The sequence below is a fragment of the Myxine glutinosa genome, chromosome 1, assembly GCF_964187855.1.
Source record: "Myxine glutinosa chromosome 1, kmMyxGlut1.1, whole genome shotgun sequence".
Classification (NCBI taxonomy): Eukaryota; Metazoa; Chordata; class Myxini; order Myxiniformes; family Myxinidae; genus Myxine; species Myxine glutinosa.
The window spans coordinates 414,662,042-414,683,500 of record NC_136261.1 but is presented as its reverse complement, the minus strand read 5'-3'; the positions used below and the strand labels follow the sequence as shown (position 1 = coordinate 414,683,500).

Here is a 21,459-nt window from a genome sequence, read left to right as displayed (position 1 = left end):
GTGATGATGGTTTCTATGACCTTGCTGATTATTAGGGGAAGTCAGCGAGTGATATGATGGATTCCATGACCTTGCTGATGATTGGGAGCAGGCTGATTGGTCTGTCGTTGCAGGGATCTGGTTTTGGATTTTTTTTTTTGAATAATTCTTCCCTCTTGGTCTGGCCAGTGGCCACATCGACTTCGACTTGAATCTCAACTTTGGGGTTTGTTGGAGAGGGGGGGGGGTGGGGGAGAGGTTCTTTCCCCTCTTCCTTTCTTTAGAAGTCTGTGTTCAAAGGTATTCCATCCATTAACAATGCATTACCATTGATGTTGAGACAAATGTGGTGGCAACAATCTGTGTGGCCTTTCTTCCACGTTAGGACCTGTATAACCGAGGTGCTTGGCAGCAATCAGTGATGTCATGAAGTGCAGTCATGCCATGATGGTAAATGTTGTGCAAGGTTTTCAACTGGTTAGATCAGGATTACTTCTGGGGATATGCGCACTCAAAACTCTTCATTGACTGATAATTGACCATAATGTTCCATTACATATTCACAAAAACACAGACGGTGCATTTGTGCTTTGAGGACCTCTCTTTATTGTGAAACTCTTCACAAATTCAAGTTTCATGAAAAACATAGGCAGGAGTCTTCTTCTGATAAACGATTTTACAACAAGGGTGTTCTGCTAATATCACACGTGGCAATGAAACATGTACTTCAGCTAAGATTGAGTAAAAATTGATGTTCAAACTGCCATGGCAAGATCCCATCGGAGCATAACCAAAAAGGGACAAAAAAAATCAACTAAATCAATGAGAAAACAAAATTCCTAAACATTGGTCACAATCAAAAAAGGACCAAAAAAAAAGAAAAAAAAAAGGAAGTTCACCCAGATCCTTTTTCAGTAAAAGATCATTCATTCATGAACTGGTTTGTGAAACTTCATTCTTATAGCTTTGTTCCAAGCGCTCGTTTTAGAATCCCCACTGAACCTCTGACAGCCTCCACTGTAGTTTGTTTGTTGTCATATTCCCTGGAATGCTTTATTAGTACTGTTAGGCTTTTCTTGATCATCCAGATTCCCTGTTGCTCCAAATATCACTGGTACATATTCAGGTTTCTACAATTCCGAAATCTTCTTCACCTAATTTTTCATATCCTGCTATTTCAGATTTCAGCTCTCCTGTGTGGATCTTCATATGTGATTTCAAGCTGACGTTATAGGAGAAACCTTTGTCGCATATCGAGCATTTATGTGGACGTTCTCCTGAATGGATCCTCATATGTGATTTCAAATTGCCTCTTTGAAAGAAACCTTTATCACATATCAAGCATTTGACAGGATGATCTCCTGTATGGATCGTCATATGTGATTTCAAGCTGACGTTATAGGAGAAACCTTTGTCGCATATCGAGCATTTATGTGGACGTTCTCCTGCATGGATCCTCATATGTGATTTCAATTCGCCACTTTGAGAGAAACCTTTATCACATATCGAGCATTTGTGAGGTCGCTCTCCTGTATGGATCCTCATATGTGATTTCAATTCGCCACTTTGAGAGAAACCTTTATCACATATCGAGCATTTATATGGACGTTCTCCTGTATGGATCCGCATATGTGATCTCAAATGGCCTTTTTTAAAGAAACCTTTATCACACATCGAGCATTTGTGAGGTCGCTCTCCTGTATGGATCCGCATATGTGATCTCAAATGGCCTTTTTGAAAGAAACCTTTATCGCATATCGAGCATTTGAGAGGATGCTCTCCTGTATGGATCGTCATATGTGATTTCAAGCTGACGTTATGAGAGAAACCTTTGTCGCATATCGAGCATTTATATGGACGTTCTCCTGTATGGACCCTCATATGTGATTTCAAATAGCCTTTTTGAGAGAAACCTTTATCACATATCGAGCATTTGTGAGGTTGATCTCCTGTGTGGATCCTCACATGTAATTTCAAATTGCCTTTGCGAGTGAAACCTTTGTCGCATATCGAGCATTTGTGGGGTCGCTCTCCTGTATGGATCGTCATATGTGATTTCAAGCTGATGTTCTGAGAGAAACCTTTGTCGCATATCGAGCATTTGTGTGGTCGCTCTCCTGTATGGATCCTCACATGTAATTTCAAACTGTTGCTATGAGAGAAACCTTTGTCACATATCGGGCATTTGTGAGGGCGCTCTCCTGTGTGTGTATCCTCATATGTTTATTCAAATTGCCTTTTTGAGAGAAACCTTTATCACATATCGAGCATTTGTGAGGGTGCTCTCCTGTATGGATCGTCATATGTGCTTTCAAATTGCCTTTTTGAAAGAAACCTTTATCACATATTGAGCATTTGTGAGGACGCTCTCTTGTATGGATCTTCATATGTTTATTCAAATTGATTTTTGTGAAGAAACCTTTATCACAGACAGAGCAATTGCGAGGGTGTTTTCCAGTGTGGATCCTCATGTGTATTTTGATGATACTCTTTGAAGCAAAATCCATTCTGCATACATTACACTTATAACGTATTCGCCTTTTTTGCACCTTTTTGTGTTTGTTTAATTTAATATTAATATTGGTGTTGCGAGGCCCAGACTTGTATTTTACAGGAAGTGAGTCTTGATTTCGTGATTGTTTCTTCAAAAAAGGCTTCTTTTCTGTCAAGCTGTGACTGGACCTCATTTGTCCCATTTCACTTCTGGATTGTTCTACAGAAACAAAGAACACATTTAATTTTTTGTCAAAATCAAAATGCAAAATATTTAACACTTTTCAGAAAATTTTAGATTTTCTCAACACAAAAGATTTGTTAATTTTTGTGAATTTTTTTACGTTTCCACTCACCAGTTGCAAAAGAGGAGGCACTTCTGTTTGTCATGTGAATATCATCTGAACCTTCCTTTGCTGAAGCACATTTTGAATCTTCTGTGACAGATGAATCGTTGTTGTGTTGTCTGCCTTCCGTATTTACAGGATGGACATCACCTGTGTACAAATCAGCATCAGTCTTTTGCAGGTAAATGAGATTGAAAACTATCTTTAGAGTTCATCGATCATGTTACGCCATGGAATGTGCACTTCAATTTAAATATAACAATGAAGTTAAACATTGTTAAAAACAAAAATTCCGGATGTGAAGCACCATTGAAACAGTCCGCTACATGACCCTGATACAGTGTATCAGTGATACACCACCCTATTTAACATGTCGAAGTACTGCTAAACTGGAGGATAGTGGAAGTAAAAATAAGGCGATTTGTGTTCAACAGTGTTTGTGTTTAATTCAATTTAAATAAAATAAAGATTGTAAAATTAATCAAAATAAATTTCTGGAATTTACTGGCGGTAAAAGTTTCTCAAAATATCCTTTCACACAGCTCGGAACAAGTGCGTATCGACCCTCAGCAGAGCCAGGAAATAATATCTCTCCACTCGCAAGACTGAACTCTCAAACTTGTCTCCCTCCTCCAAGTCCTGGTGGTATCTGGACAAATACGTTTCTCGTGTTAGTTCCCCTCCAATTCCCTCCATTTCCTGAAATTACTACACACTGGACACAGCACGTAAAAAAGCTGAATGTCTCAACTCTGTGTTTGCCTTAAAATCTTGTGTCCCAAAACCATCTCTCTCTGTACCCACGTTAACCAGTCGTACCCAGCTGCTCCTGGATTCTGTGTCCTTCTTTACCGACAAGGTAGAGAAGTTTCTGTCAAACCTCGACTCTGATTCCGCAACTGGACCAGGCAGCATCACCCCACAGGTCCCAAAATACTGCTCTGCCGTGCGGTCGCACCCTCTCTCTGTACTATTCACCCTCTCTTTTACTCAAGGTCATCTGCCATATACTGGGAAATCAGACAACATTACCGCTTTACACAATAAATGTGCAAAAACAGATTCCTGCAACTACAGACCAATCAGCCTACTCCCAATCCATATTCGCTTCTGATATTAAATCCTTCCTCTTTTCCAATGGCTTGATCTCTGATCATCATTTTGGATTCAGACCAGACCACTCTACCATGGACATGGACATGCTGCTTCTGCTGTCTCAACAATGGATGGAGGTCCTCAATGCTAAACAGGAATTAAGAGCCGTCTTCCCTTGACATATGTCGTGCCTTCAATGCAGTCAGGCACCCCGCCCTGCTGATGAAACTCTCCTCTTATGGTATCTATGAAAATCTTCACACATGGCGTGGATTTCCTCTCCAGTCAAAGTCAACGTCTCGCTATGAATGGAATTCTTTCATCTCCCCTTCCTGTCCAGGCTTGAATGCCTCGAGGAAGTGTGCTCGGCCTTGTGCATTTTCTTGTCTTCATTAATGATCTCTCCAACTCGCTGGAAAATCCTCTCTATCTTTTTGCTGATGACTCCACCCTCTGCCGCTCCATATTACAACCCTGAGATTGGCAAGCAGCAGCCTTTTCACTCTCTGCAGACTGGATAAAATCACAAACTGGTCAAACAAGTTGAACATGTCATTCAATCCTGACAAATCTCACACCCTCACTATTTCTCTTCGTAAAGATTGTTTGGAAAACCCGCTGTCACTCAAGCTTTTTGGTCTGACTATCTGCCATGATCTTTACTGGGAAAACCACATTTCCAAGCTGGCCTCCAAAGGCAGCCGCCGACTGTGCATCTTCTGTCGTGCGATGCCCTTTCTTGGCACTACTGAGCTTCTCACCACATACAAGGCGTTCATCTTCAGCTTAATGGAGTACTGCTCGCTCCTCTGGGCTGATGCTCCTGCCTCATACTTCATGCTGTAGAAAACAAAGCTTTTAGTATCATTGGTATCTCCCATGATGAAGCCGATTCTGAGGGATTTTCACTTTCGCACTGCATGCAGGTTGGTGGTCTTTCTGTCTTCTAATGGTTCCTCTCTGGCCTATCTCCCCCTACCCTGTCTGTACTCTGTCCCCCAAATATTCCTTGAGGAGGCACAAGATCTGCCAACAACCCTCTTCTGGTGAAACTTTCAAATGCAAGACTCTCTGCTCACCTTCACTTTTTAATTCCTCTTTTCTCACGCATTGGAACAAACAGTCAAACACCCACACTCTCTTCAATCCCACTCCTACCTCGAGGTCTTTAAAAGCAGCTGTTCACCACCATCCCTTGTTTTCCCCCATCCAAATCCTTGATCTTGTCTACCTCCGTTAATACACCCCAAATCCACCTTTTTCAAATTCTGACTTCTTTCCTGAAAGTCAGTCATGTCCATTTGTTTCATAGCATTTTATCCCCACTCCCCCACCCCTCCACAAATCTACCAATGTCACTGTTCTCTACTATTATTGTGCATATGTACTTTCCTCTCTCTCCCCCTCTCGTCTACCGCTCCCTTTATTATATATATTTTGTGTGTTAACTATTACACGAGCCTCAACTTTGTATTAAAAAAATAATGAAAAAAATAAAATTGAATGGCACTCAGCAGCGCATCCTTTTGACTTCAAATGTAGTTGGTGGTTGAATTCAGTTCGTTGATAGGAAAATCTTCTTCAAATTTCAAGTGAATTGGATGACAATTGAGGATTTTAGAAATTCGAATAGGTCGTGGACCTTATCGCCGATGCTGATCTGAAAAATAGTTGGCGGTTGATTTCAGTTCACCGATATGAAAATCCTATTCAAATTTCAAGTCAATCATATGAAAATTGAGGATTTTAGAAATTTGAAGAATATGGTTGACCTTTGGCATTTGTTGATCTTACGACGTATGTTGACATAAAAATAGTTGGAGGTTGAATTCATTCAGCAAATATGAAAATCCTCTTCAAATTTCAAGTCAATCAGATGAAAATTGAGGATTTTAGAAATTTGAATTGTTGACCTTTTGGCCGATGTTGATGTCAAACATTGTTGATGGTTGAATTCAGTTAGCTGATATGTGAATCCTATTCAAGGTTCAAGTCAATCAGATGAAAACTGAGGATTCTAGAAAATAAAAGTGGTTGACCTTTGGCCTATTTTGACCTTTTAACATCAAAAATAAAGACGATTCTGTCAGATCACCAACTCTACCGTTTGGTGGTTTCATGAAGATCGGTTTAAAACTTTGACCTGTAGACGAGTATAAGTGAGCAGACAGACAAACACACAAACTGGAGTGATCAATATACCTGTCAAAAAAGGATTTTTTGCCAAGTAACAAATAGACAGACAGACAAGGGTGACATGACATGTGACATTGTGACAAGGGTGACATTCGTGACATGCGCATTGGAGAGTCTGCGCATGTGCAAGATTGGAGGTCACGCCTCTTCAAAGCTGTCCATGCGCGCACGGTTTCGAAGTTAAGTAATTTTTCACAATTGTGTTTTTGTCAAAACTGTATCTTTATTTCGGTGAGTGTACCTATTGGCGTGTCTTTAATAGGATTCTCGGTGTTGGTTTTTCATACCTGTGTACAGAATCGTCGGTTAGTTCGTGTCGCATATTCTGAGGCCTAGTGTAGTAGGCTACCGTGTCCGATATTGGCTTGAGGCTTTGTTTTTGTCTTAGCGGTTCTTTGATTGCGCTGCAATTACTTTCGGTCTCTGTTTTTCCTGATCTTTTCACCCCCATACTTCCTTGTTTTAAAATCTCAACTCAAAAAAACAAACAAAAAAAAAAACAATTCCTTCTCTGTTCTTATCCGTTTGTTCGTTCTTATTTGTTCGTTCATTCTTCGACCACGTTGTTAAAAAAATGTTTAAACTGTCCCCTGAAGAACTGTATTCTGTCGTATACTATAACACCTTTTTCTTCTTCTTCTATAAAAGGATGCTTTCGACTTGCTCACCAAATCTATTCATTCCAAAAAAAAATTCCATCTCTTACAGTGCCTCTTTCATACATTCCCTAAACTCTCCAGCACTCCACCCATCCTTCAGCGTCCTCAAATGTATTTTTGACTCGAAGGTCTCAAGAAACTCATTTTGCAATAAATGTTCGTTTCCCATTAATCGTACACTTATCAAAATCCAATCTCACCCCTCCCCTCCAAATCTTCCCCATCACCCCTTCCCTCCAAAACTTCCCCATCACCCCTTCCCTCCAAAACTTCCCCATCACCCCTCCCCTCCAAATCTACCCCCTTGCCCCTCCCCTCCAAATCTTCCCCATCACCCACCTCTTTCAAATATTCCCCCTTGCCCCTCCCCTCCAAATCCTCCCCATCACCCATCCCTTTCAAATCTTCCCCCTTGCCCCTCCCCTCCAAGTCTTCCCCATCACCCCTTCCCTCCAAAACTTCCCCATCACCCCTCCCCTCCAAAACTTCCCCATCACCCCTCCCCTCCAAAACTTCCCCATCACTTCTCCCCTCTAAATCTACCCCCTTGCCCCTACCCTCCAAATCATCCCCATTACCCATCTCTTTCAAATCTTCCCCTTGCCCCTCCCCTCCACATCTTCCCCATCACCCATCCCTTTCAAATCTCCCCCCTTGCCCCTTGCCCCGTCCCTTCTAAACTCCCCCCACACCCCTCCCCTCCGAGACTCTCCCTCGCTCCTCCCCTCCTAGACTCCCCTCTCACCCCTCCTCCTCAAAGCATCCTCCCCACTTCTTCCCCCTTCCAACTTTCACCTTCATCTCCCTCAACCTTCTGCCTCACTCTTCCCCCTCCTCAAATAACACCTCACTGCGCCTCACCCAATCACCATCAAACCTTTTGTCCGCCCCATTCTTCCCTTTCTCCAAGCTATTCTGAAATCTGACACACCTTCAACAGCTCTCCCTACCTCTTCCTCTTCTTCCACATCTTTCCCTACCGCCCCCCCCCCCCCCGCTGTTCTGTATCCGATGCTCCCCCTTCCTCTTCTTTAACAGTATGGACCTCAAACATCCGGGGCCTTTGCTCAAACTTGACTGATCTCTCCATACAGGTTGCTTCTGACAAACCAGACATGATCTGCTTTACAGAAACTTTCCTCCTTCATGATGTCTCTGATTCCTTGGTATCTCTCCCAGGTTACTCCCTCCTCCGGTATGATAGACCTGAGCCTCGTCCTGGAGGTGGGGTTGCTATCTTTATAAAAAAACTCTCTTCCTCACTCGCCCTGCACTGCCCTCTCTCCACCTCACCCCCAGGAATACCTTTGGCTACGGCTTCCCCTTCGCTCCCACCTTTTGTTCATATGTGTGTTGTACCGTCTACCAAACAGTGATGACTCCATCTACATCTCGCTGTCTGATAATATGGACCAACTTCTATCTACCCATCCCAACTCTCTCTTCCTCATATGTGGTGATTTCAATTGTCACCATGCCAGTTGGCTGGGTGTGGGTACCTCTCTCACCAGCCATGGCTCTTCAGCAAAGGACTTCTGTGACTCACTGGGACTGACACAATCTGTCAATTTCCTAACCCGGATCTCAGTCAACGGAGCATCTTCTCTTCTGGACTTGGTTATGACTAACTTCCCTGAAAATGTCTGCTGCTCTTCTTCTGCTCCAATCGGCTCATCTGATCATGTGCTTGTTAAAGTGGACATCTCTCTGACCATTCTCAGAGAGCCTCCTCGGCATCGACGAGTCTGGCATTTCACTCAGGCCAACTGGCATGGTCTTCAAGCAGCCATCAATCATCTGGACTGGTCTCCCATCTCTACCGCCTCTGACATAAACTCATCCTGGGAATTCTTCCAAAGTAAATTGCTCTCTCTCATGCACAGATTTATCCCATCTCGTCTTCAGTTGTCATATCCTTACTCCCATCCATGGTACACGGAATCTTGTGGTGAGGCTATTGCCCAGAAACAACTTGCTTTCGTCTCCTGGAAAGCAAATCCAATGGAAGGAAATCTCATTTCCTTTCACAAAGCCCGAAACAAGTGTGTGTCCACCCTCAGGAGAGCCCGGAAACAATATCTCTCTGTTCTCAGGACCGAACTCTCTTATCTGTCTCCCTCTTCCAAATCCTGGTGGGGTCTGGTCAAATCTGTTTCGGGTGTTTGTTCCCCCCCCTCCCTCCCCTCCCTCACCTCAAATGGCCACACGGCTGACTCCGCATGTGAAAAAGCTGAATGCCTCAACTCTGTGTTTACCTCTAAATCTTGTGTCCCAAACCCATCCCTCTCTGTACCCACCATACCCAGTCGCACCCAGCTGCTCATGGACTCTGTGTCCTTTCCTCCTGACAAGGTGGAAAAGTTTCTGTCAACCCTCGACTCTGATTCTGCAACTGGACCTGACGGCATCAGCCCACGGGTCCTAAAATCCTGTTCTTCCGTTCTTTCACTCCCTCTCTCTGTTCTCTTCACCCTCTCCTTTGCTCAAGGTCATCTGCCATCTGCTTGGAAATCTTCCAACATCACCGCTTTGCACAAAAAAGGTGCAAAAACAGATCCCAGCAACTACAGACCAATCAGCCTTCTCCCAATTATCAGCAAAGTCATGGAATCCATCATTGCTTCAGATATGAAATCTTTCCTCTTCTCCAATGGCTTGATCTCTGATCATCAATTTGGTTTCAGACCTGGTCACTCTACTCTGGACATGCTGCTTCTGCTTTCTCAACAATGGATGGAGGTCCTCAATGCCAAACAGGAAATTAGAGCTGTCTCCCTTGACATATCACATGCCTTCGACACGGTCTGGCACCCCGGTCTGCTCACCAAACTCTCCTCTTTTGGTATCCATGGAAATCTCCACCATGGCTGGCGGACTTCCTCTCTAGTCGTAGTCAACGTGTGGCTCTGAATGGGTTTCTCTCATCTCCTCTTCCTGTTCAGGCTGGAATTCCACAAGGCAGTGTTCTGGGACCTGTGCTTTTTCTGGTCTTCATCAATGATATCTCTGACTCTCTTGAAAATCGCCTCTATCTCTTTGCTGATGACTCTACTATCTGTCGCTCCATTCTTCATCCCTCAGATCGACAGTCTGCAGCCTCCTCACTCTCGGCAGACCTGGACAAAATCACAGACTGGGCAAACAAGTGGAACATGTCTTTCAATCCTGACAAATCTCACACTCTTACGATGTCTCTCTGAAAAGACCGACTGGACAACCCTCCCATCCACTTTCTGAATAATCCTCTCCAAGAAGTTCTGTCACTCAAGCTTTTGGGTCTCACTATCTGCCATGATCTTTCCTGGGAAAACCACATTTCAAATCTGGTCTCCAAAGCCAGTCGTCGACTGGGCATCCTCCGTCGTGCGAAATCCTTCCTTGGCACACCTGAGCTCCTCACCACATACAAGGCTTTCATTCGCAGCTCAATGGAATACTGCTCTCCCCTCTGGGCTGGTGCTCCTACCTCACACCTCGCTCGTCTTCACGCTGTTGAAACCAAAGCATTCAGAATCATTGGAATCTCCCGCGATGAAGCTGATTCTGATGGCCTTTCACTCGCTCACCGCAGGCAGGTTGGTGGTCTTTCCATCTTCTACAGACTCCTCTCTGGCTTTGCTCCCCCTGCTCTGTCTGGGCTCTGTCCCGCAAATATTCCTACAGGTCGCACAAGATCTACCTGCAACCCTCGTATGGTTAAACTGCCAAAATCAAGACTCTCTGCTCACCTTCACTCCTTCATTCCTCTTTTCTCCCGCCTCTGGAACAAATTCCCTCTCTCTTCAATCCCACTCCACCCTCCAGGTCTTTAAAGCAGCTGTTCACCACCATCTCTTATCTTCCCCCATCCAAAACCTTGATCTTTTCTACCCCCGCTAATTTCACCCTAATGCCACTTTTTTGAAATACCAACTTCTGTCTCGGAAGTCCTTGGTGTCTTTGTGTTTTATACTTCTCCCACCCCCATCCCCCTTCCCATGCCTCCTCCCCCCAAGCCCGCTCCCTTCCACACATCTCCCTGCTCTCAAATGTTGTGTTTGTGTGCTTCCCCTTCTCTCCCCATCTTGTCTTCCGCTCCCTCTTTTTATAGATTTTGTTTGTCTGGTTCATTTGTTTGTGAAGTAAATGTTAGCTCTTTCACGAGCCTTGATTCAGTATACAAAAAAAAAAAAAAAGGGGAAAACAAAACCTCCATCAACATTTGGTGGAGGAAGTAAGGATACCTGTTTTCAGAAACTCGTTCAGGAACTCAAGTCAAAGCTGAGATGAACCGAGTCAGGTCATGTGACATGGCAAAGTTAAATGCACTGACACCATGAGGATCTGTGCTGTGAGAGAATCCATTTATCTATTTATTATACCGTTGAGCGGAACCATGAGTGCACGATGGCTAGTGGCATGAGCGATCGGTGAGGCAAAACATCCTGTCTATCTGTTAGCACACACTAAATCAAGCCATTTAAGGAAACTAAACAAAAACAGCCAGGATGGAAAACCACATACCAAAGAACAGGTACGTATTTAGAAGCACACAAGATTCAATAATAATGGGGCACAAATTTACAAGCACATCAAACAATAACCAAACATCAAGAAAGGCACAAAAGAGCAGATCTTATCTTACCCGTACCAATTATTTCCCACTAAGGCATTCTTACTTATTTATTTGTACAAAAGACATGGCTCCAACAGAACAATTAAGGAAAAAATATAGAGAGGAAGTAAAGAGCACAAAGAGGTTGAGCAAAGTATATGGTAGACCTCTGACTCATCCTCGGCGCGCGTCGATGGACATGTGCCAATCCCGCAATGGGAAGGCAAACAAGGAAAAAGGGAGGGGTAATGAGAGCAGAATGTGGTGAGTTTTAATGAGAACAGTGTGGGCAATGTAGCTTTAGTATTTAGAGGAAGATAGGGAAGAGCGAATGAATAGTTAATGTGACGTTGTTGTTATTGTTGTATCAAGGGTTTTATGGCCGGCCTTGTCAAAAAAAAAAACATAGGGAAAAGCCACAGGAGGCAATCACAAACGGGGGGAAACTAACTTTAATCCCTACCTAGTTAACATAGCTTCACCCCCCATGTGAAGACGCAAAAACAATCTTAAGCGCCTGTTTCCCTACTTAATACATTGGGGTGCCTCCTACGCATCCACGGTCCATGCTGCACCAATACAATTCTGCCTCTATGATGGTATTTCATCCCATACCCCCACAAACGTAACAATATCAACTCACTCTTCTCTGTGCACGTGCGGTCGTTAAAAATTCACAGCCAAAGAACTGTTTATTTACGGATTCATGTTCCGATTCGGGTTCAAAATATAATATATATATATAAAATAACCACCTTTAGAGGCCATTTTTCCCCGCAAAGCTGGGGTTGGCCTTTTTCGGGAACCGTGGTTGTTGTTGTTTTTCGGTCCCCTTTTTGAAGCAATGTTTTACGGCCGGATGTCTTTCCTGACGCCAACCCTTTTTGCCACCTTTAACGACAAACAGGGAATTACCAGTGAACTGGTACTCAATTAGCCGACCTCGGAAGGATGACAGGCTGAGTCAACCCCCCTGGCGTTAATTCAGCGATCGACCGGGATTCGAACCCAGGATCCTTGGATCCTAAGCCGGCACCCTAGCCGCTAGCCCAACACCAGGGGTTCAAAATATAATATTAAATTTAAATAAGTTGTCCACATTTGTAGACAGACAGACAGACGTGAACCAATTGCTTAACCCCACTTGTCACTTTCAGTTTGCGAGGTAATTAAACAGCTACCTGCAAGCACAACATAGGAATCCAAAAAGCCTTTTGCGTCCAAGACACAAGAAATGCCAATATTATGGACTGCGTGTTCCAATTTGCAGCAACCCTGGCTGACATCACAGTTAAACTGAGATTTTTGCCCATAACTTTCATCCCATCTGAAATTACCACAAACACTTGAGGATTCCAGAAAGAAAAAAAATTGTTGACCTTTGGCCAATTTTGACCTTCTAAAATAAACAAGTACAAAAAGTTTGAATTAAAACAAAAGCCGCGTCGATGTGACACAATGCCTAGATGCAGCTGTGCCTATAACGTCGATGTTATAGGCACAGGACATTCCTTTTGATTCGATTACTTGATGTTATTTTTGTGCAAAGTGAAAATATATCTCGGCAATTTCCCGTGTGTGGCGACGAATTTTTAATATATCTCGGCATTTTCCTGTCTGTTATTTCAGGCGGTGTATGACTGACCATGCCGCGATTTTTAAAAAATATATCTCGGCAATTTCCCGTGTGGAGCGACACGTGAACGAAGCTATGCTCCTCTCTCCACATTATTGTGACGACGTATAAATTAAATATTTCATCGTGACGATTGTCATCAAATGGACGAATTTTTAATATATCTCGGCATTTTCCCGTCTGTTATTTCAGGCGGTGTATGACTGACCATGCCGCGATTTAAAAAATATATATCTCGGCAATTTCCCGTATGTGGCGACACGTGAACGAAGCTATGCTCCTCTCTCCACATTATTGTGACGACGTATAAATTAAATATTTCATCGTGACGGTTGTCATCAAATGGACGCATTTTTAATATATCTCGGCATTTTCCCGTCTGTTATTTCGGGCGGTGTATGACTGACCATGCCGCGATTTAAACAAAATATATATATCTCGGCATTTTCCCGTCTGTTATTTCGGGTGGTGTATGACTGACCATGCCGCGATTTAAACAAAATATATATATCTCGGCATTTTCCCGTCTGTTATTTCGGGCGGTGTATGACTGACCATGCCGTGATTTAAAATATATATATATATCAATGGACTTGAAGTTACAGGCCTTTGAGAATTCATTTCGTTCTATAAAGGGCAACTTCCATCGGATTTTCTTCCCGTTTTTTTTCAACCGAGTCTAAAACTATGTTAGCGACTGTGAAAAATGAAATGATATATCGAATTTGATTTGAAATAAAACTGTGTGAGAGAGGAAGACACCACGGGCCTACAAAACAGGCCTCAAAGCTATGCGAGTTAATAAAATGGTGGATATTTGTTTATATGAAGCCTCTCCCACAATGGGTGGAGCTATGGTTCCCAGAATGGGTGGAGCTTTGAGGTTTTGTCTTCTCTGCAAGAACAAGACAAAGAAGAACAACAACAACAACAGCAGAGGGCACTCTATTAGCAGCGTCTGCAACGCGGCTAAAAATAAAGAGGATTCCGTCAGAACCTGTCAGAGCCAGGTTAGGTCAGCCCATCGCCACACCCACTTTCTGCCGGTACTCCATGGACCTCCAAGCCACCATCCCCCAAACAGCAAGTTGCCCAGCCCATTCCCATCTCCTTGAGATACTGATCAACCGACTGCAATCACAAGGCAGGTGGTCAGCCCTCGGGCTCGCACATCTCAGTGACAAAATGTGGAACCATTAATATCACTGCCAAGGTAAGTGAATCTCGATGTGACCTCAATATCCTCGCCACCGACAGGTACAGACCGGATAGTAGTATCCAAGATGTCATTGAAAGCCTGGATCATATATATAGTCCATGGGCCAGAGGGGCGGACCATGCACCCCACCTCCCCCATGATCCTCCCCAATGTGCATAATTATGATCAGTGATGTCTCCTTAGATGGGGTAAAAAATGTTAACATCAAAAAAATTTATTTTGGGAGACATGTCAAAATGTCCCTTATTTATTATATCGACCATTTCTTAAGGTATGCGAATTACTTGCACCTTCGTTATGTTGTATCTCAATAATTACAAGCTCAAATCTTACTGAATTTGGCATGTCATTGCTTTTGATTATGTTTAACAATCTGACAAAGTTTTACTAACGTCATGTTTAGATTTTATGTTTATGAAGTCATCTCAGCATACATTGAAATACATCATATCTGCCGCTATTCTCTCTCTCTCCACTGTGAATGAACACAGATAAATCAAATGAAAAATGTAGGAATGTGTTATATTTTGCTTTTATTAACATCCAGTCTTCAAATAACTGTTTGAAATATTAACATGATACACCAATATGCTAATTAACCCAGTTGCACATGTAAAAGTATCACAAACACATATTTCAGTTCATACAGATGTTGTTTGTGTAATTCTTGATGACATCACATGACGTCAGCATGCTGAAAAACATCATACATTCTGTAGTTAACCCACATAAAAGGGATTTATTTGTTTTTGTTCTCGTTAGAACAAGTATTGATGTTGCAGTCGGAAATAAATAGCATGCAGTATCAACAACACACATATAACAATGAATTTATTCATAAGCAAACATGCAAATCAACTTTATAACTAATACTCCATGTATTCCAAAAATAATTATCAAGTTGGTCGTGACATTACATTTGACTATTCACTTGTTTCAAAGAATTAAAGACAACCGTGATCATGTCTTCATAAAGAATACTGTCCTGTCCGTGGCCGATAAAGACCGGCCTCGGACGGATATCCGATCGAGCTTAACAATCCGGTGCGTTCAGTAAAAATATAGCGGAGAATACACGGGGAGGACAAAGAGCTCACCTTCACGTGTCCCACCGGACTCTTTCGAACCTGCGATGATTAATTCAAGCTGACACAGGATTTAAAATGTACAAAAATACCGAATTTAATGAAGAAATGTCGGTAACAGAATAATACATGGCAAAACTAAAATTCCTAAATGGGATGTCCCCATACAGACTCGTATACCGCACAAGGGGAAAAATAACTGGTGAAAATAAATGTGTGTGTGTGGGCACTTAGCTCTAAGCGTCTCTTGAACCCAGTCGGGAATCATCCAGGCCCCAAGCCCGGCACAGGCCCTGGCGGGAAGTAGGCCTCAGCGCGCTCTCGTTCACAAACCGCCGCAGCACAGGGTGCCGAGTCCGCCGCTCCCCAAAGCACAAACGAGCCAATGGAAGGACAATGCGGCCACTCAGCCAATCGCCCGGACCAAGAAGAAAGAATGCACGAGCAGTGACCGTCTGCAGGAACTCAACACAACCCTGGCGACAACTGTGACTGTTCACTATCAACGTCCCAACTCAAGACCTCATCCCAATGCAAGAGGAGGGAAAATGTCGGAACACGACCATTCGACACCAAACTCACAGCCAAGAGCTCGTGACTTCGACCGTTCGTTGAGACTGTCCCACCGCAAGAGAACAAATATCGACCGTTCACTTCCAGATCCAGAAACCGAGAGAGAAAATTAGCCACAGTTCTCTCTATGGAATCCAGAACGAGAAGAGAATAATAAGCGACCTTTTGCTATAAAAACCAGGACGAGAAGAGAAAATGTCGGTCCTCACACTCCTTTGTACTCAAGGCTCTGACGTCATCCTGCGCCACCCATGCCTGCTCCACCAATCCAATAGTCCCATATTAGCAGTCCTTGCTCGAACCAATTCCGGACCAATCCCTGCTCTTTGGGGCATGGCCCCACAGACCTGCCTGCTTGATGTGGCGATGTGGCGATGTGGCGATGCAGCGGCTGGCAGCACCTGCTGTATTGTTCCATCTCTTGCTTCCGGTTACTTTTATTCAGTTATTAATGCACGATTTCTTAGCTTTGTGTGTGTGTGTGTGTGTGTGTGTGTGTTTGTGTGTGTGTGTGCATCGTCATAAAGAACAGAGGAAAAATAACAGAGGCAATTACATATAGGGGATTAATCACCCATAATCCCAAACTAATTAGCAAAACTGCACCCCTCATGATGGGAAGAAAGATACACATACATGACATACGGTCTACCGGATCTATACTTGTGGTACATGGTGGATCTTCTTCTTTATCGTGACATTCGGAGCATGGTAATCTATACACTTCTACCTGGCTCTGAGGCCGTGGTTTCCAACTTCGGGGACATGGCCCCTTGTGGGGCCATGGTGTATTTCTCGGGGGGCCATGGGGTAATTTGAACCACACTAAAAATTAAATATTGTTTTTTTTCTTTTTCCTATTGCAGATTTGACATTATGGCTTCTGGGAGTAAAAAAAGGAAGTATCTTGACGAATACATAAAGCTTGGATTCACGTCCACTACCATGTCTGGCCAGGATAAACCACAATGTGTGCTGTGTCACAAGGTTTTGAGTACTGAATCCATGAGGCCATCCAAGTTGAAGTTGCACCTCGAGACGAATCACGCACAACATGCAAAGCAGGATCCCAAATTTTTCAAGCGGCTTGAAATAAATTTAAAGTGACAGAAGTTGGATGAGGGAGGAGTTTTTCAACAACAAAATGTAGCAACTGTCCAGGCTTCTTATGAAGTTTCTCTTGAAATGGCAGAAGAAAAAAAACCCCCACTCGATTGGGGAGACACTCATCAAGCCTTGTACCCTACTCATTGTCAAACAGGTTCTCGGCAAGGCAGAGGCTCGCAAGGTTGAACATGTGTCTTTATCAAATAACACAGTGCAGCGTAGTATCCGTGACATGTCGGAAGATGTGAAACAACAGATCATCAATGAGATTAAGGCGGCGCCTTTCGGCTTATTTTCTTTGCAACTGGATGAATCGACCGATGTTAGTTCCTGCTCCCAGCTACTGGCATTCGTACGCTATGTCAAGGGAGATGATATCAAGGAAGAATTCTTGCTCTGCAGTGCCCTGGAAACAACGACAAAAGCTAACAACATCATGGAAAAAATGAAGTTGTTCTTCGATGCGGGAGGAATTCAGTGGGAGAATTTATGCAGTGTCTGTACTGACGGTGCTCCTGCCATGCTTGGTTCCAAATCCGGATTCCAAGCAAAAGTGAAGATGCTGGCACCACAAGTGAAAGGAACCCACTGTATGATTCATCGCTATGCCCTGGCTTGTAAGACTCTCCCTCTCTCATTGAAGAAAGTTCTTGAAGTCGTAATCAAGATTGTTAACTACATCAAGGCAGGGGCTCTCAACATCCGAATGTTCAAGGAGCTGTGCAAAGACATGAATGCGGAACATGAAACGTTGCTGCACGATACTGCTGTATGCTGGCTTTCAAAAGGGAATGTTCTGAACCGCGTCTTTGAACTTCGTGCGGAAGTCAAACATTTCTTGAATCTTCAAGGGAAACATGACCTCCTGCAGCATTATGACGAAGAATTGTGGAAGGAACGACTTGCTTATCTTGCTGACATTTTCAAGCAGCAAAACCAGCTGAAGCTCAAGCTCCAAGGAAGAGCGACTAATATTATTATTTTCCACGATCATCTCAGAGGATTTGTTGCCAAGATCCAAAACTGGCGCAGGAAAGTGAACACAGGATACATTGCTATGTTCAAAAGAATGTCTGAATTGCAAGACAGCATGGGAAAAGAGCTGGATCCCGTACTGAAAAATGACATTCTTGAGCATCTGCAGTCACTGGAGCTAGAATTTCTCATAAGTATTTTCCTGATTTAGATTACAATGAGGCAAAAATTGTGAGGAATCCTTTTTCCATCAACCTTTGCGTGGAGAGCATGCCGGACGCAATGCAAGATGAATTCCTGGATCTCCAAAACGATTAATTTGCCAAAGACACATTCGAAGAGAAGAGCTTGATGGAGTTTTGAGTGGGAATGGGTCACCACTCTAATATCAGCCAGATAGCTATCCGGGTGCTTCTGCCATTCTCGTCTGCCTATCTCTGCGAAACAGTGTTTTCCACGTTGTTGAATATCAAATCCAAACAGCGTAATCGGCTCCACGTGGAAGATGACCTCCGCTGTGCCCTGACTGTGACTCAACCACGGATACCCCAATTGGTAGCTAAAATGCAATTTCAGCCATCCCACTGAGTTTTTAATTCACTTTTACGGCGCATGCGCTACGTCCCTAGTTTGGATTACCTGAGTTGTTGTCGAATTGAGTTTCTTTTTGTGAGATTATAGCACGCTGCGTTAAATACAGACACAACAGAGGTTTTTAGTTTTCACATATTCTTGACTTGGAACATTTTCATACTGTTTTCTTGTGTGACAGTTCTATTTTATGCTGTCCATAGTGTTGCTACTGATAATATTAAAATCTCATATCAAACATGCATCATTCGAGCGACGTTGCTTTGTTTGCTTCTTCCAAAAATGATGTAGTTGGGAGCCAGTAAGGAACAGAAAAAAATACTATGGAACTAAATGTTCAAGTTGGCTACTTGGAATTCCTCATTTTCTGTGTAATAATTTACCAACTCTCATACAAGCAAAATAGCCAATTAAAGGAAAAAAACACCTCTCAGAATGCACCACAGAGCATCTAGAAATCAAAGTTTTTCTGGGGGTCATGCCCCCAGACTCCCCGAGCCTGCTTACACGCGCTCCGCCGCTCTACCCTCACGAAAGGGAGGGGAGGGGGTGCTGGGGATGTGCTCTGGGAGCCAAGGGGGGCCAGAACACAAAAAGGTTGGGAACCCCTGCTCTAAGGTAATCATTGCCTAACCCCCACAAACGTAACAATACTTTTTAAAATGTGATATTATGGAGATCAGCAAAATCACTTTCATTATCAACTTCTGGAACATATTTTGTGGGGACAGATTGTCTGAGAGAGTATCAATATGTTTGGGATATTTGACTTATTTCCTGGACATTTCATGAAGACTCTGTTGATCTCTGACAAGTTTATCAATCCATGTGATGTTTTTATGAAAAGGCAGACGAAGATTTTTTTCAGTTTATGGTTATCACATCTAAAACAGTCTATGAGTAAACAATTCAATACAATTCATATATATTTCGGAAAATGGAGAAATTCAATGAGAGGAATACAATACACAAAGATATGGTGAATATAATGCAGTAATGGACAAATTGTTCTTTAAAAGCATGAATCTAAACATCCTAGGGGAAGAGTTGCACCTTCTACACATCATGATAAAGAAATAGTTAACTTGTAGAGTGTACACTGCTCATGAACGAAAACAAAAGATGAAAATGAACCCCCGCTACACCCCCTCCCCAAAGGGGAGGAGAAGAGGAAAACAAATATAAATATGGCAGCACATGTTCGTCTTCAAAAATTGTGCAGTTAACTTGCACCATCTGAGAATGCAATTTAAAACTGCATACAGAACTTGGCCCCTTAGCTCTAAAACAAAATAAAATATCAATATTGAACTCAAAGGAAAATGTCGTGCACCAGACCAAATGTGTAATCAAGATTATTTTTTGGGTTCCACAAAAAATATCTAATCATGCTTCAATTTCCAAGATGGATATACACGACCGGTCAAAAGTTTTGGAACACCTCAGTTTTTCTAGTTTTGTTGACATTTACGCAGTTTAATGTCTCAATGTACAGTACTCTGAAATTAAGCATAGAACAAACAAAGAATTGGAGATAAAAAAAAGAAATCATTGAATCATTTTGTTTAACAAAATTTAATTTAAATTTTTGACTCAGCAAAGTAGCCACCTTTTGCAGATATAACCGCCGAACACACTCGTGGCATTCTTTCTGAACATGCTAGGGGAAGAGTCAAAATCAAATATTGGAAATCAAATATTGTTCGGGAAGTTCTTCCCAACACTGTTGCACAAGTTCCCACAAATGTGTTGCACTTGTAGGTTGTTATGCTTTCACCCTTCTGTCCAGTTCATCCCAAACCAGCTCGATGAGGTTTAAGTCTGGAGACTGTGCTGACCATTCCATGATTTGAAGCCTACCGTCTTGTTCTTTTCCTCGAAGGTAGTTTTGACATAGCCTGGAGGTGTGTTTAGGGTCATTATCTTGCTGTCGGATGAACCGCTGACCAACTAGGCGTATACCAGAGGGTATTGCATGGCGCTGCAAAATGCTGTGGTCGCCCTTTTGGTTCAGGGTGCCAGTCACTCTATGCAATTCGCCGACTCTGGATCCAGCAAAAGAGCCCCAGACCATCACGCTTCCTCCTCCATGTTTGACAGTTGGTGTCACGCACTGAGAAACCATCGTTTCGCCGACTCGACGGTGTACAAAAACCCTGCGTGATGAACCAAAGATTTCAAATTTTGATTCACCGGTCCATAAGACCTTCTTCCAGTCTTCAGTAGTCCACCAGCGGTGCTTCATGGCCCAGGCAAGCCTCTCTTTCTTGTTTTGCCATCTTAGCAATGGCTTTCTTCCTGCCACTCAACCTGTCAAACCTGCAGCTCGAAGTCTTCTCTTCACAGTTGAAAATAAGACTTACAACACATATTATAACACCTTTTTCTTCTTCTTCTTTAAAAGGTTGCTTTCGACTTGCTCACCAAATCTATTCATCCCAAAAAAAAAATCCATCTCTTACAGTGCTTCTTTTCTGCATTCCCTAAACTCTCCTGCATTCCATCCTCCCTCCAGAGTCCTTAAACGTATTTTTGACTCGAAGGTCACAAGAAACTCATTTTGCAATAAATGTTCGTTTCCCATTAATCATACACTTTCGAAAATCCAATCTCACCCCTCCCCTCCAAATCTTCCCCATCACCCCTTCCCTCCAAATCTTCCCCATCACCCCTCCCCTCCAAATCTTCCCCATCACCCATCCCTTTCAAATCTCCCCCCTTGCCCCTTCCCTCCGAAACTCCCCCCCACACCCATCCCCTCTAAGGCTCCCCCTCGCCCCTCCCCTCCGAGACTCCCCCCTCCCCTCCAAATCTCCCCCATCTCCCATCCCTTTCAAATCCCTCCCCTTGTCCCTTCCCTCCTAAACTCCCCCCTAACCCCTCCCCTCATAAACTCCGCCCCTCTCCCCT

General features: G+C 43.3%; 1 protein-coding gene across 1 annotated transcript in view; it reads right to left on the bottom strand.

Annotated features, from left to right (window-relative positions):
* LOC144894077 (uncharacterized) overlaps nucleotides 1–17,857 on the bottom strand; it is a 50,346-nt gene extending 32,489 nt beyond the window's left edge. The window contains exons 1-2 of the mRNA XM_078785928.1: nucleotides 17,786–17,857; nucleotides 1,305–2,193 (exon numbers count right to left, since the gene is read on the bottom strand). Of these exons, the coding sequence (XP_078642054.1) occupies nucleotides 1,305–2,193; nucleotides 17,786–17,857 (961 nt within the window). The remainder of the gene's footprint in view (nucleotides 1–1,304; nucleotides 2,194–17,785) is intronic.
* Between the last annotated feature and the right edge of the window lie 3,602 nt (nucleotides 17,858–21,459).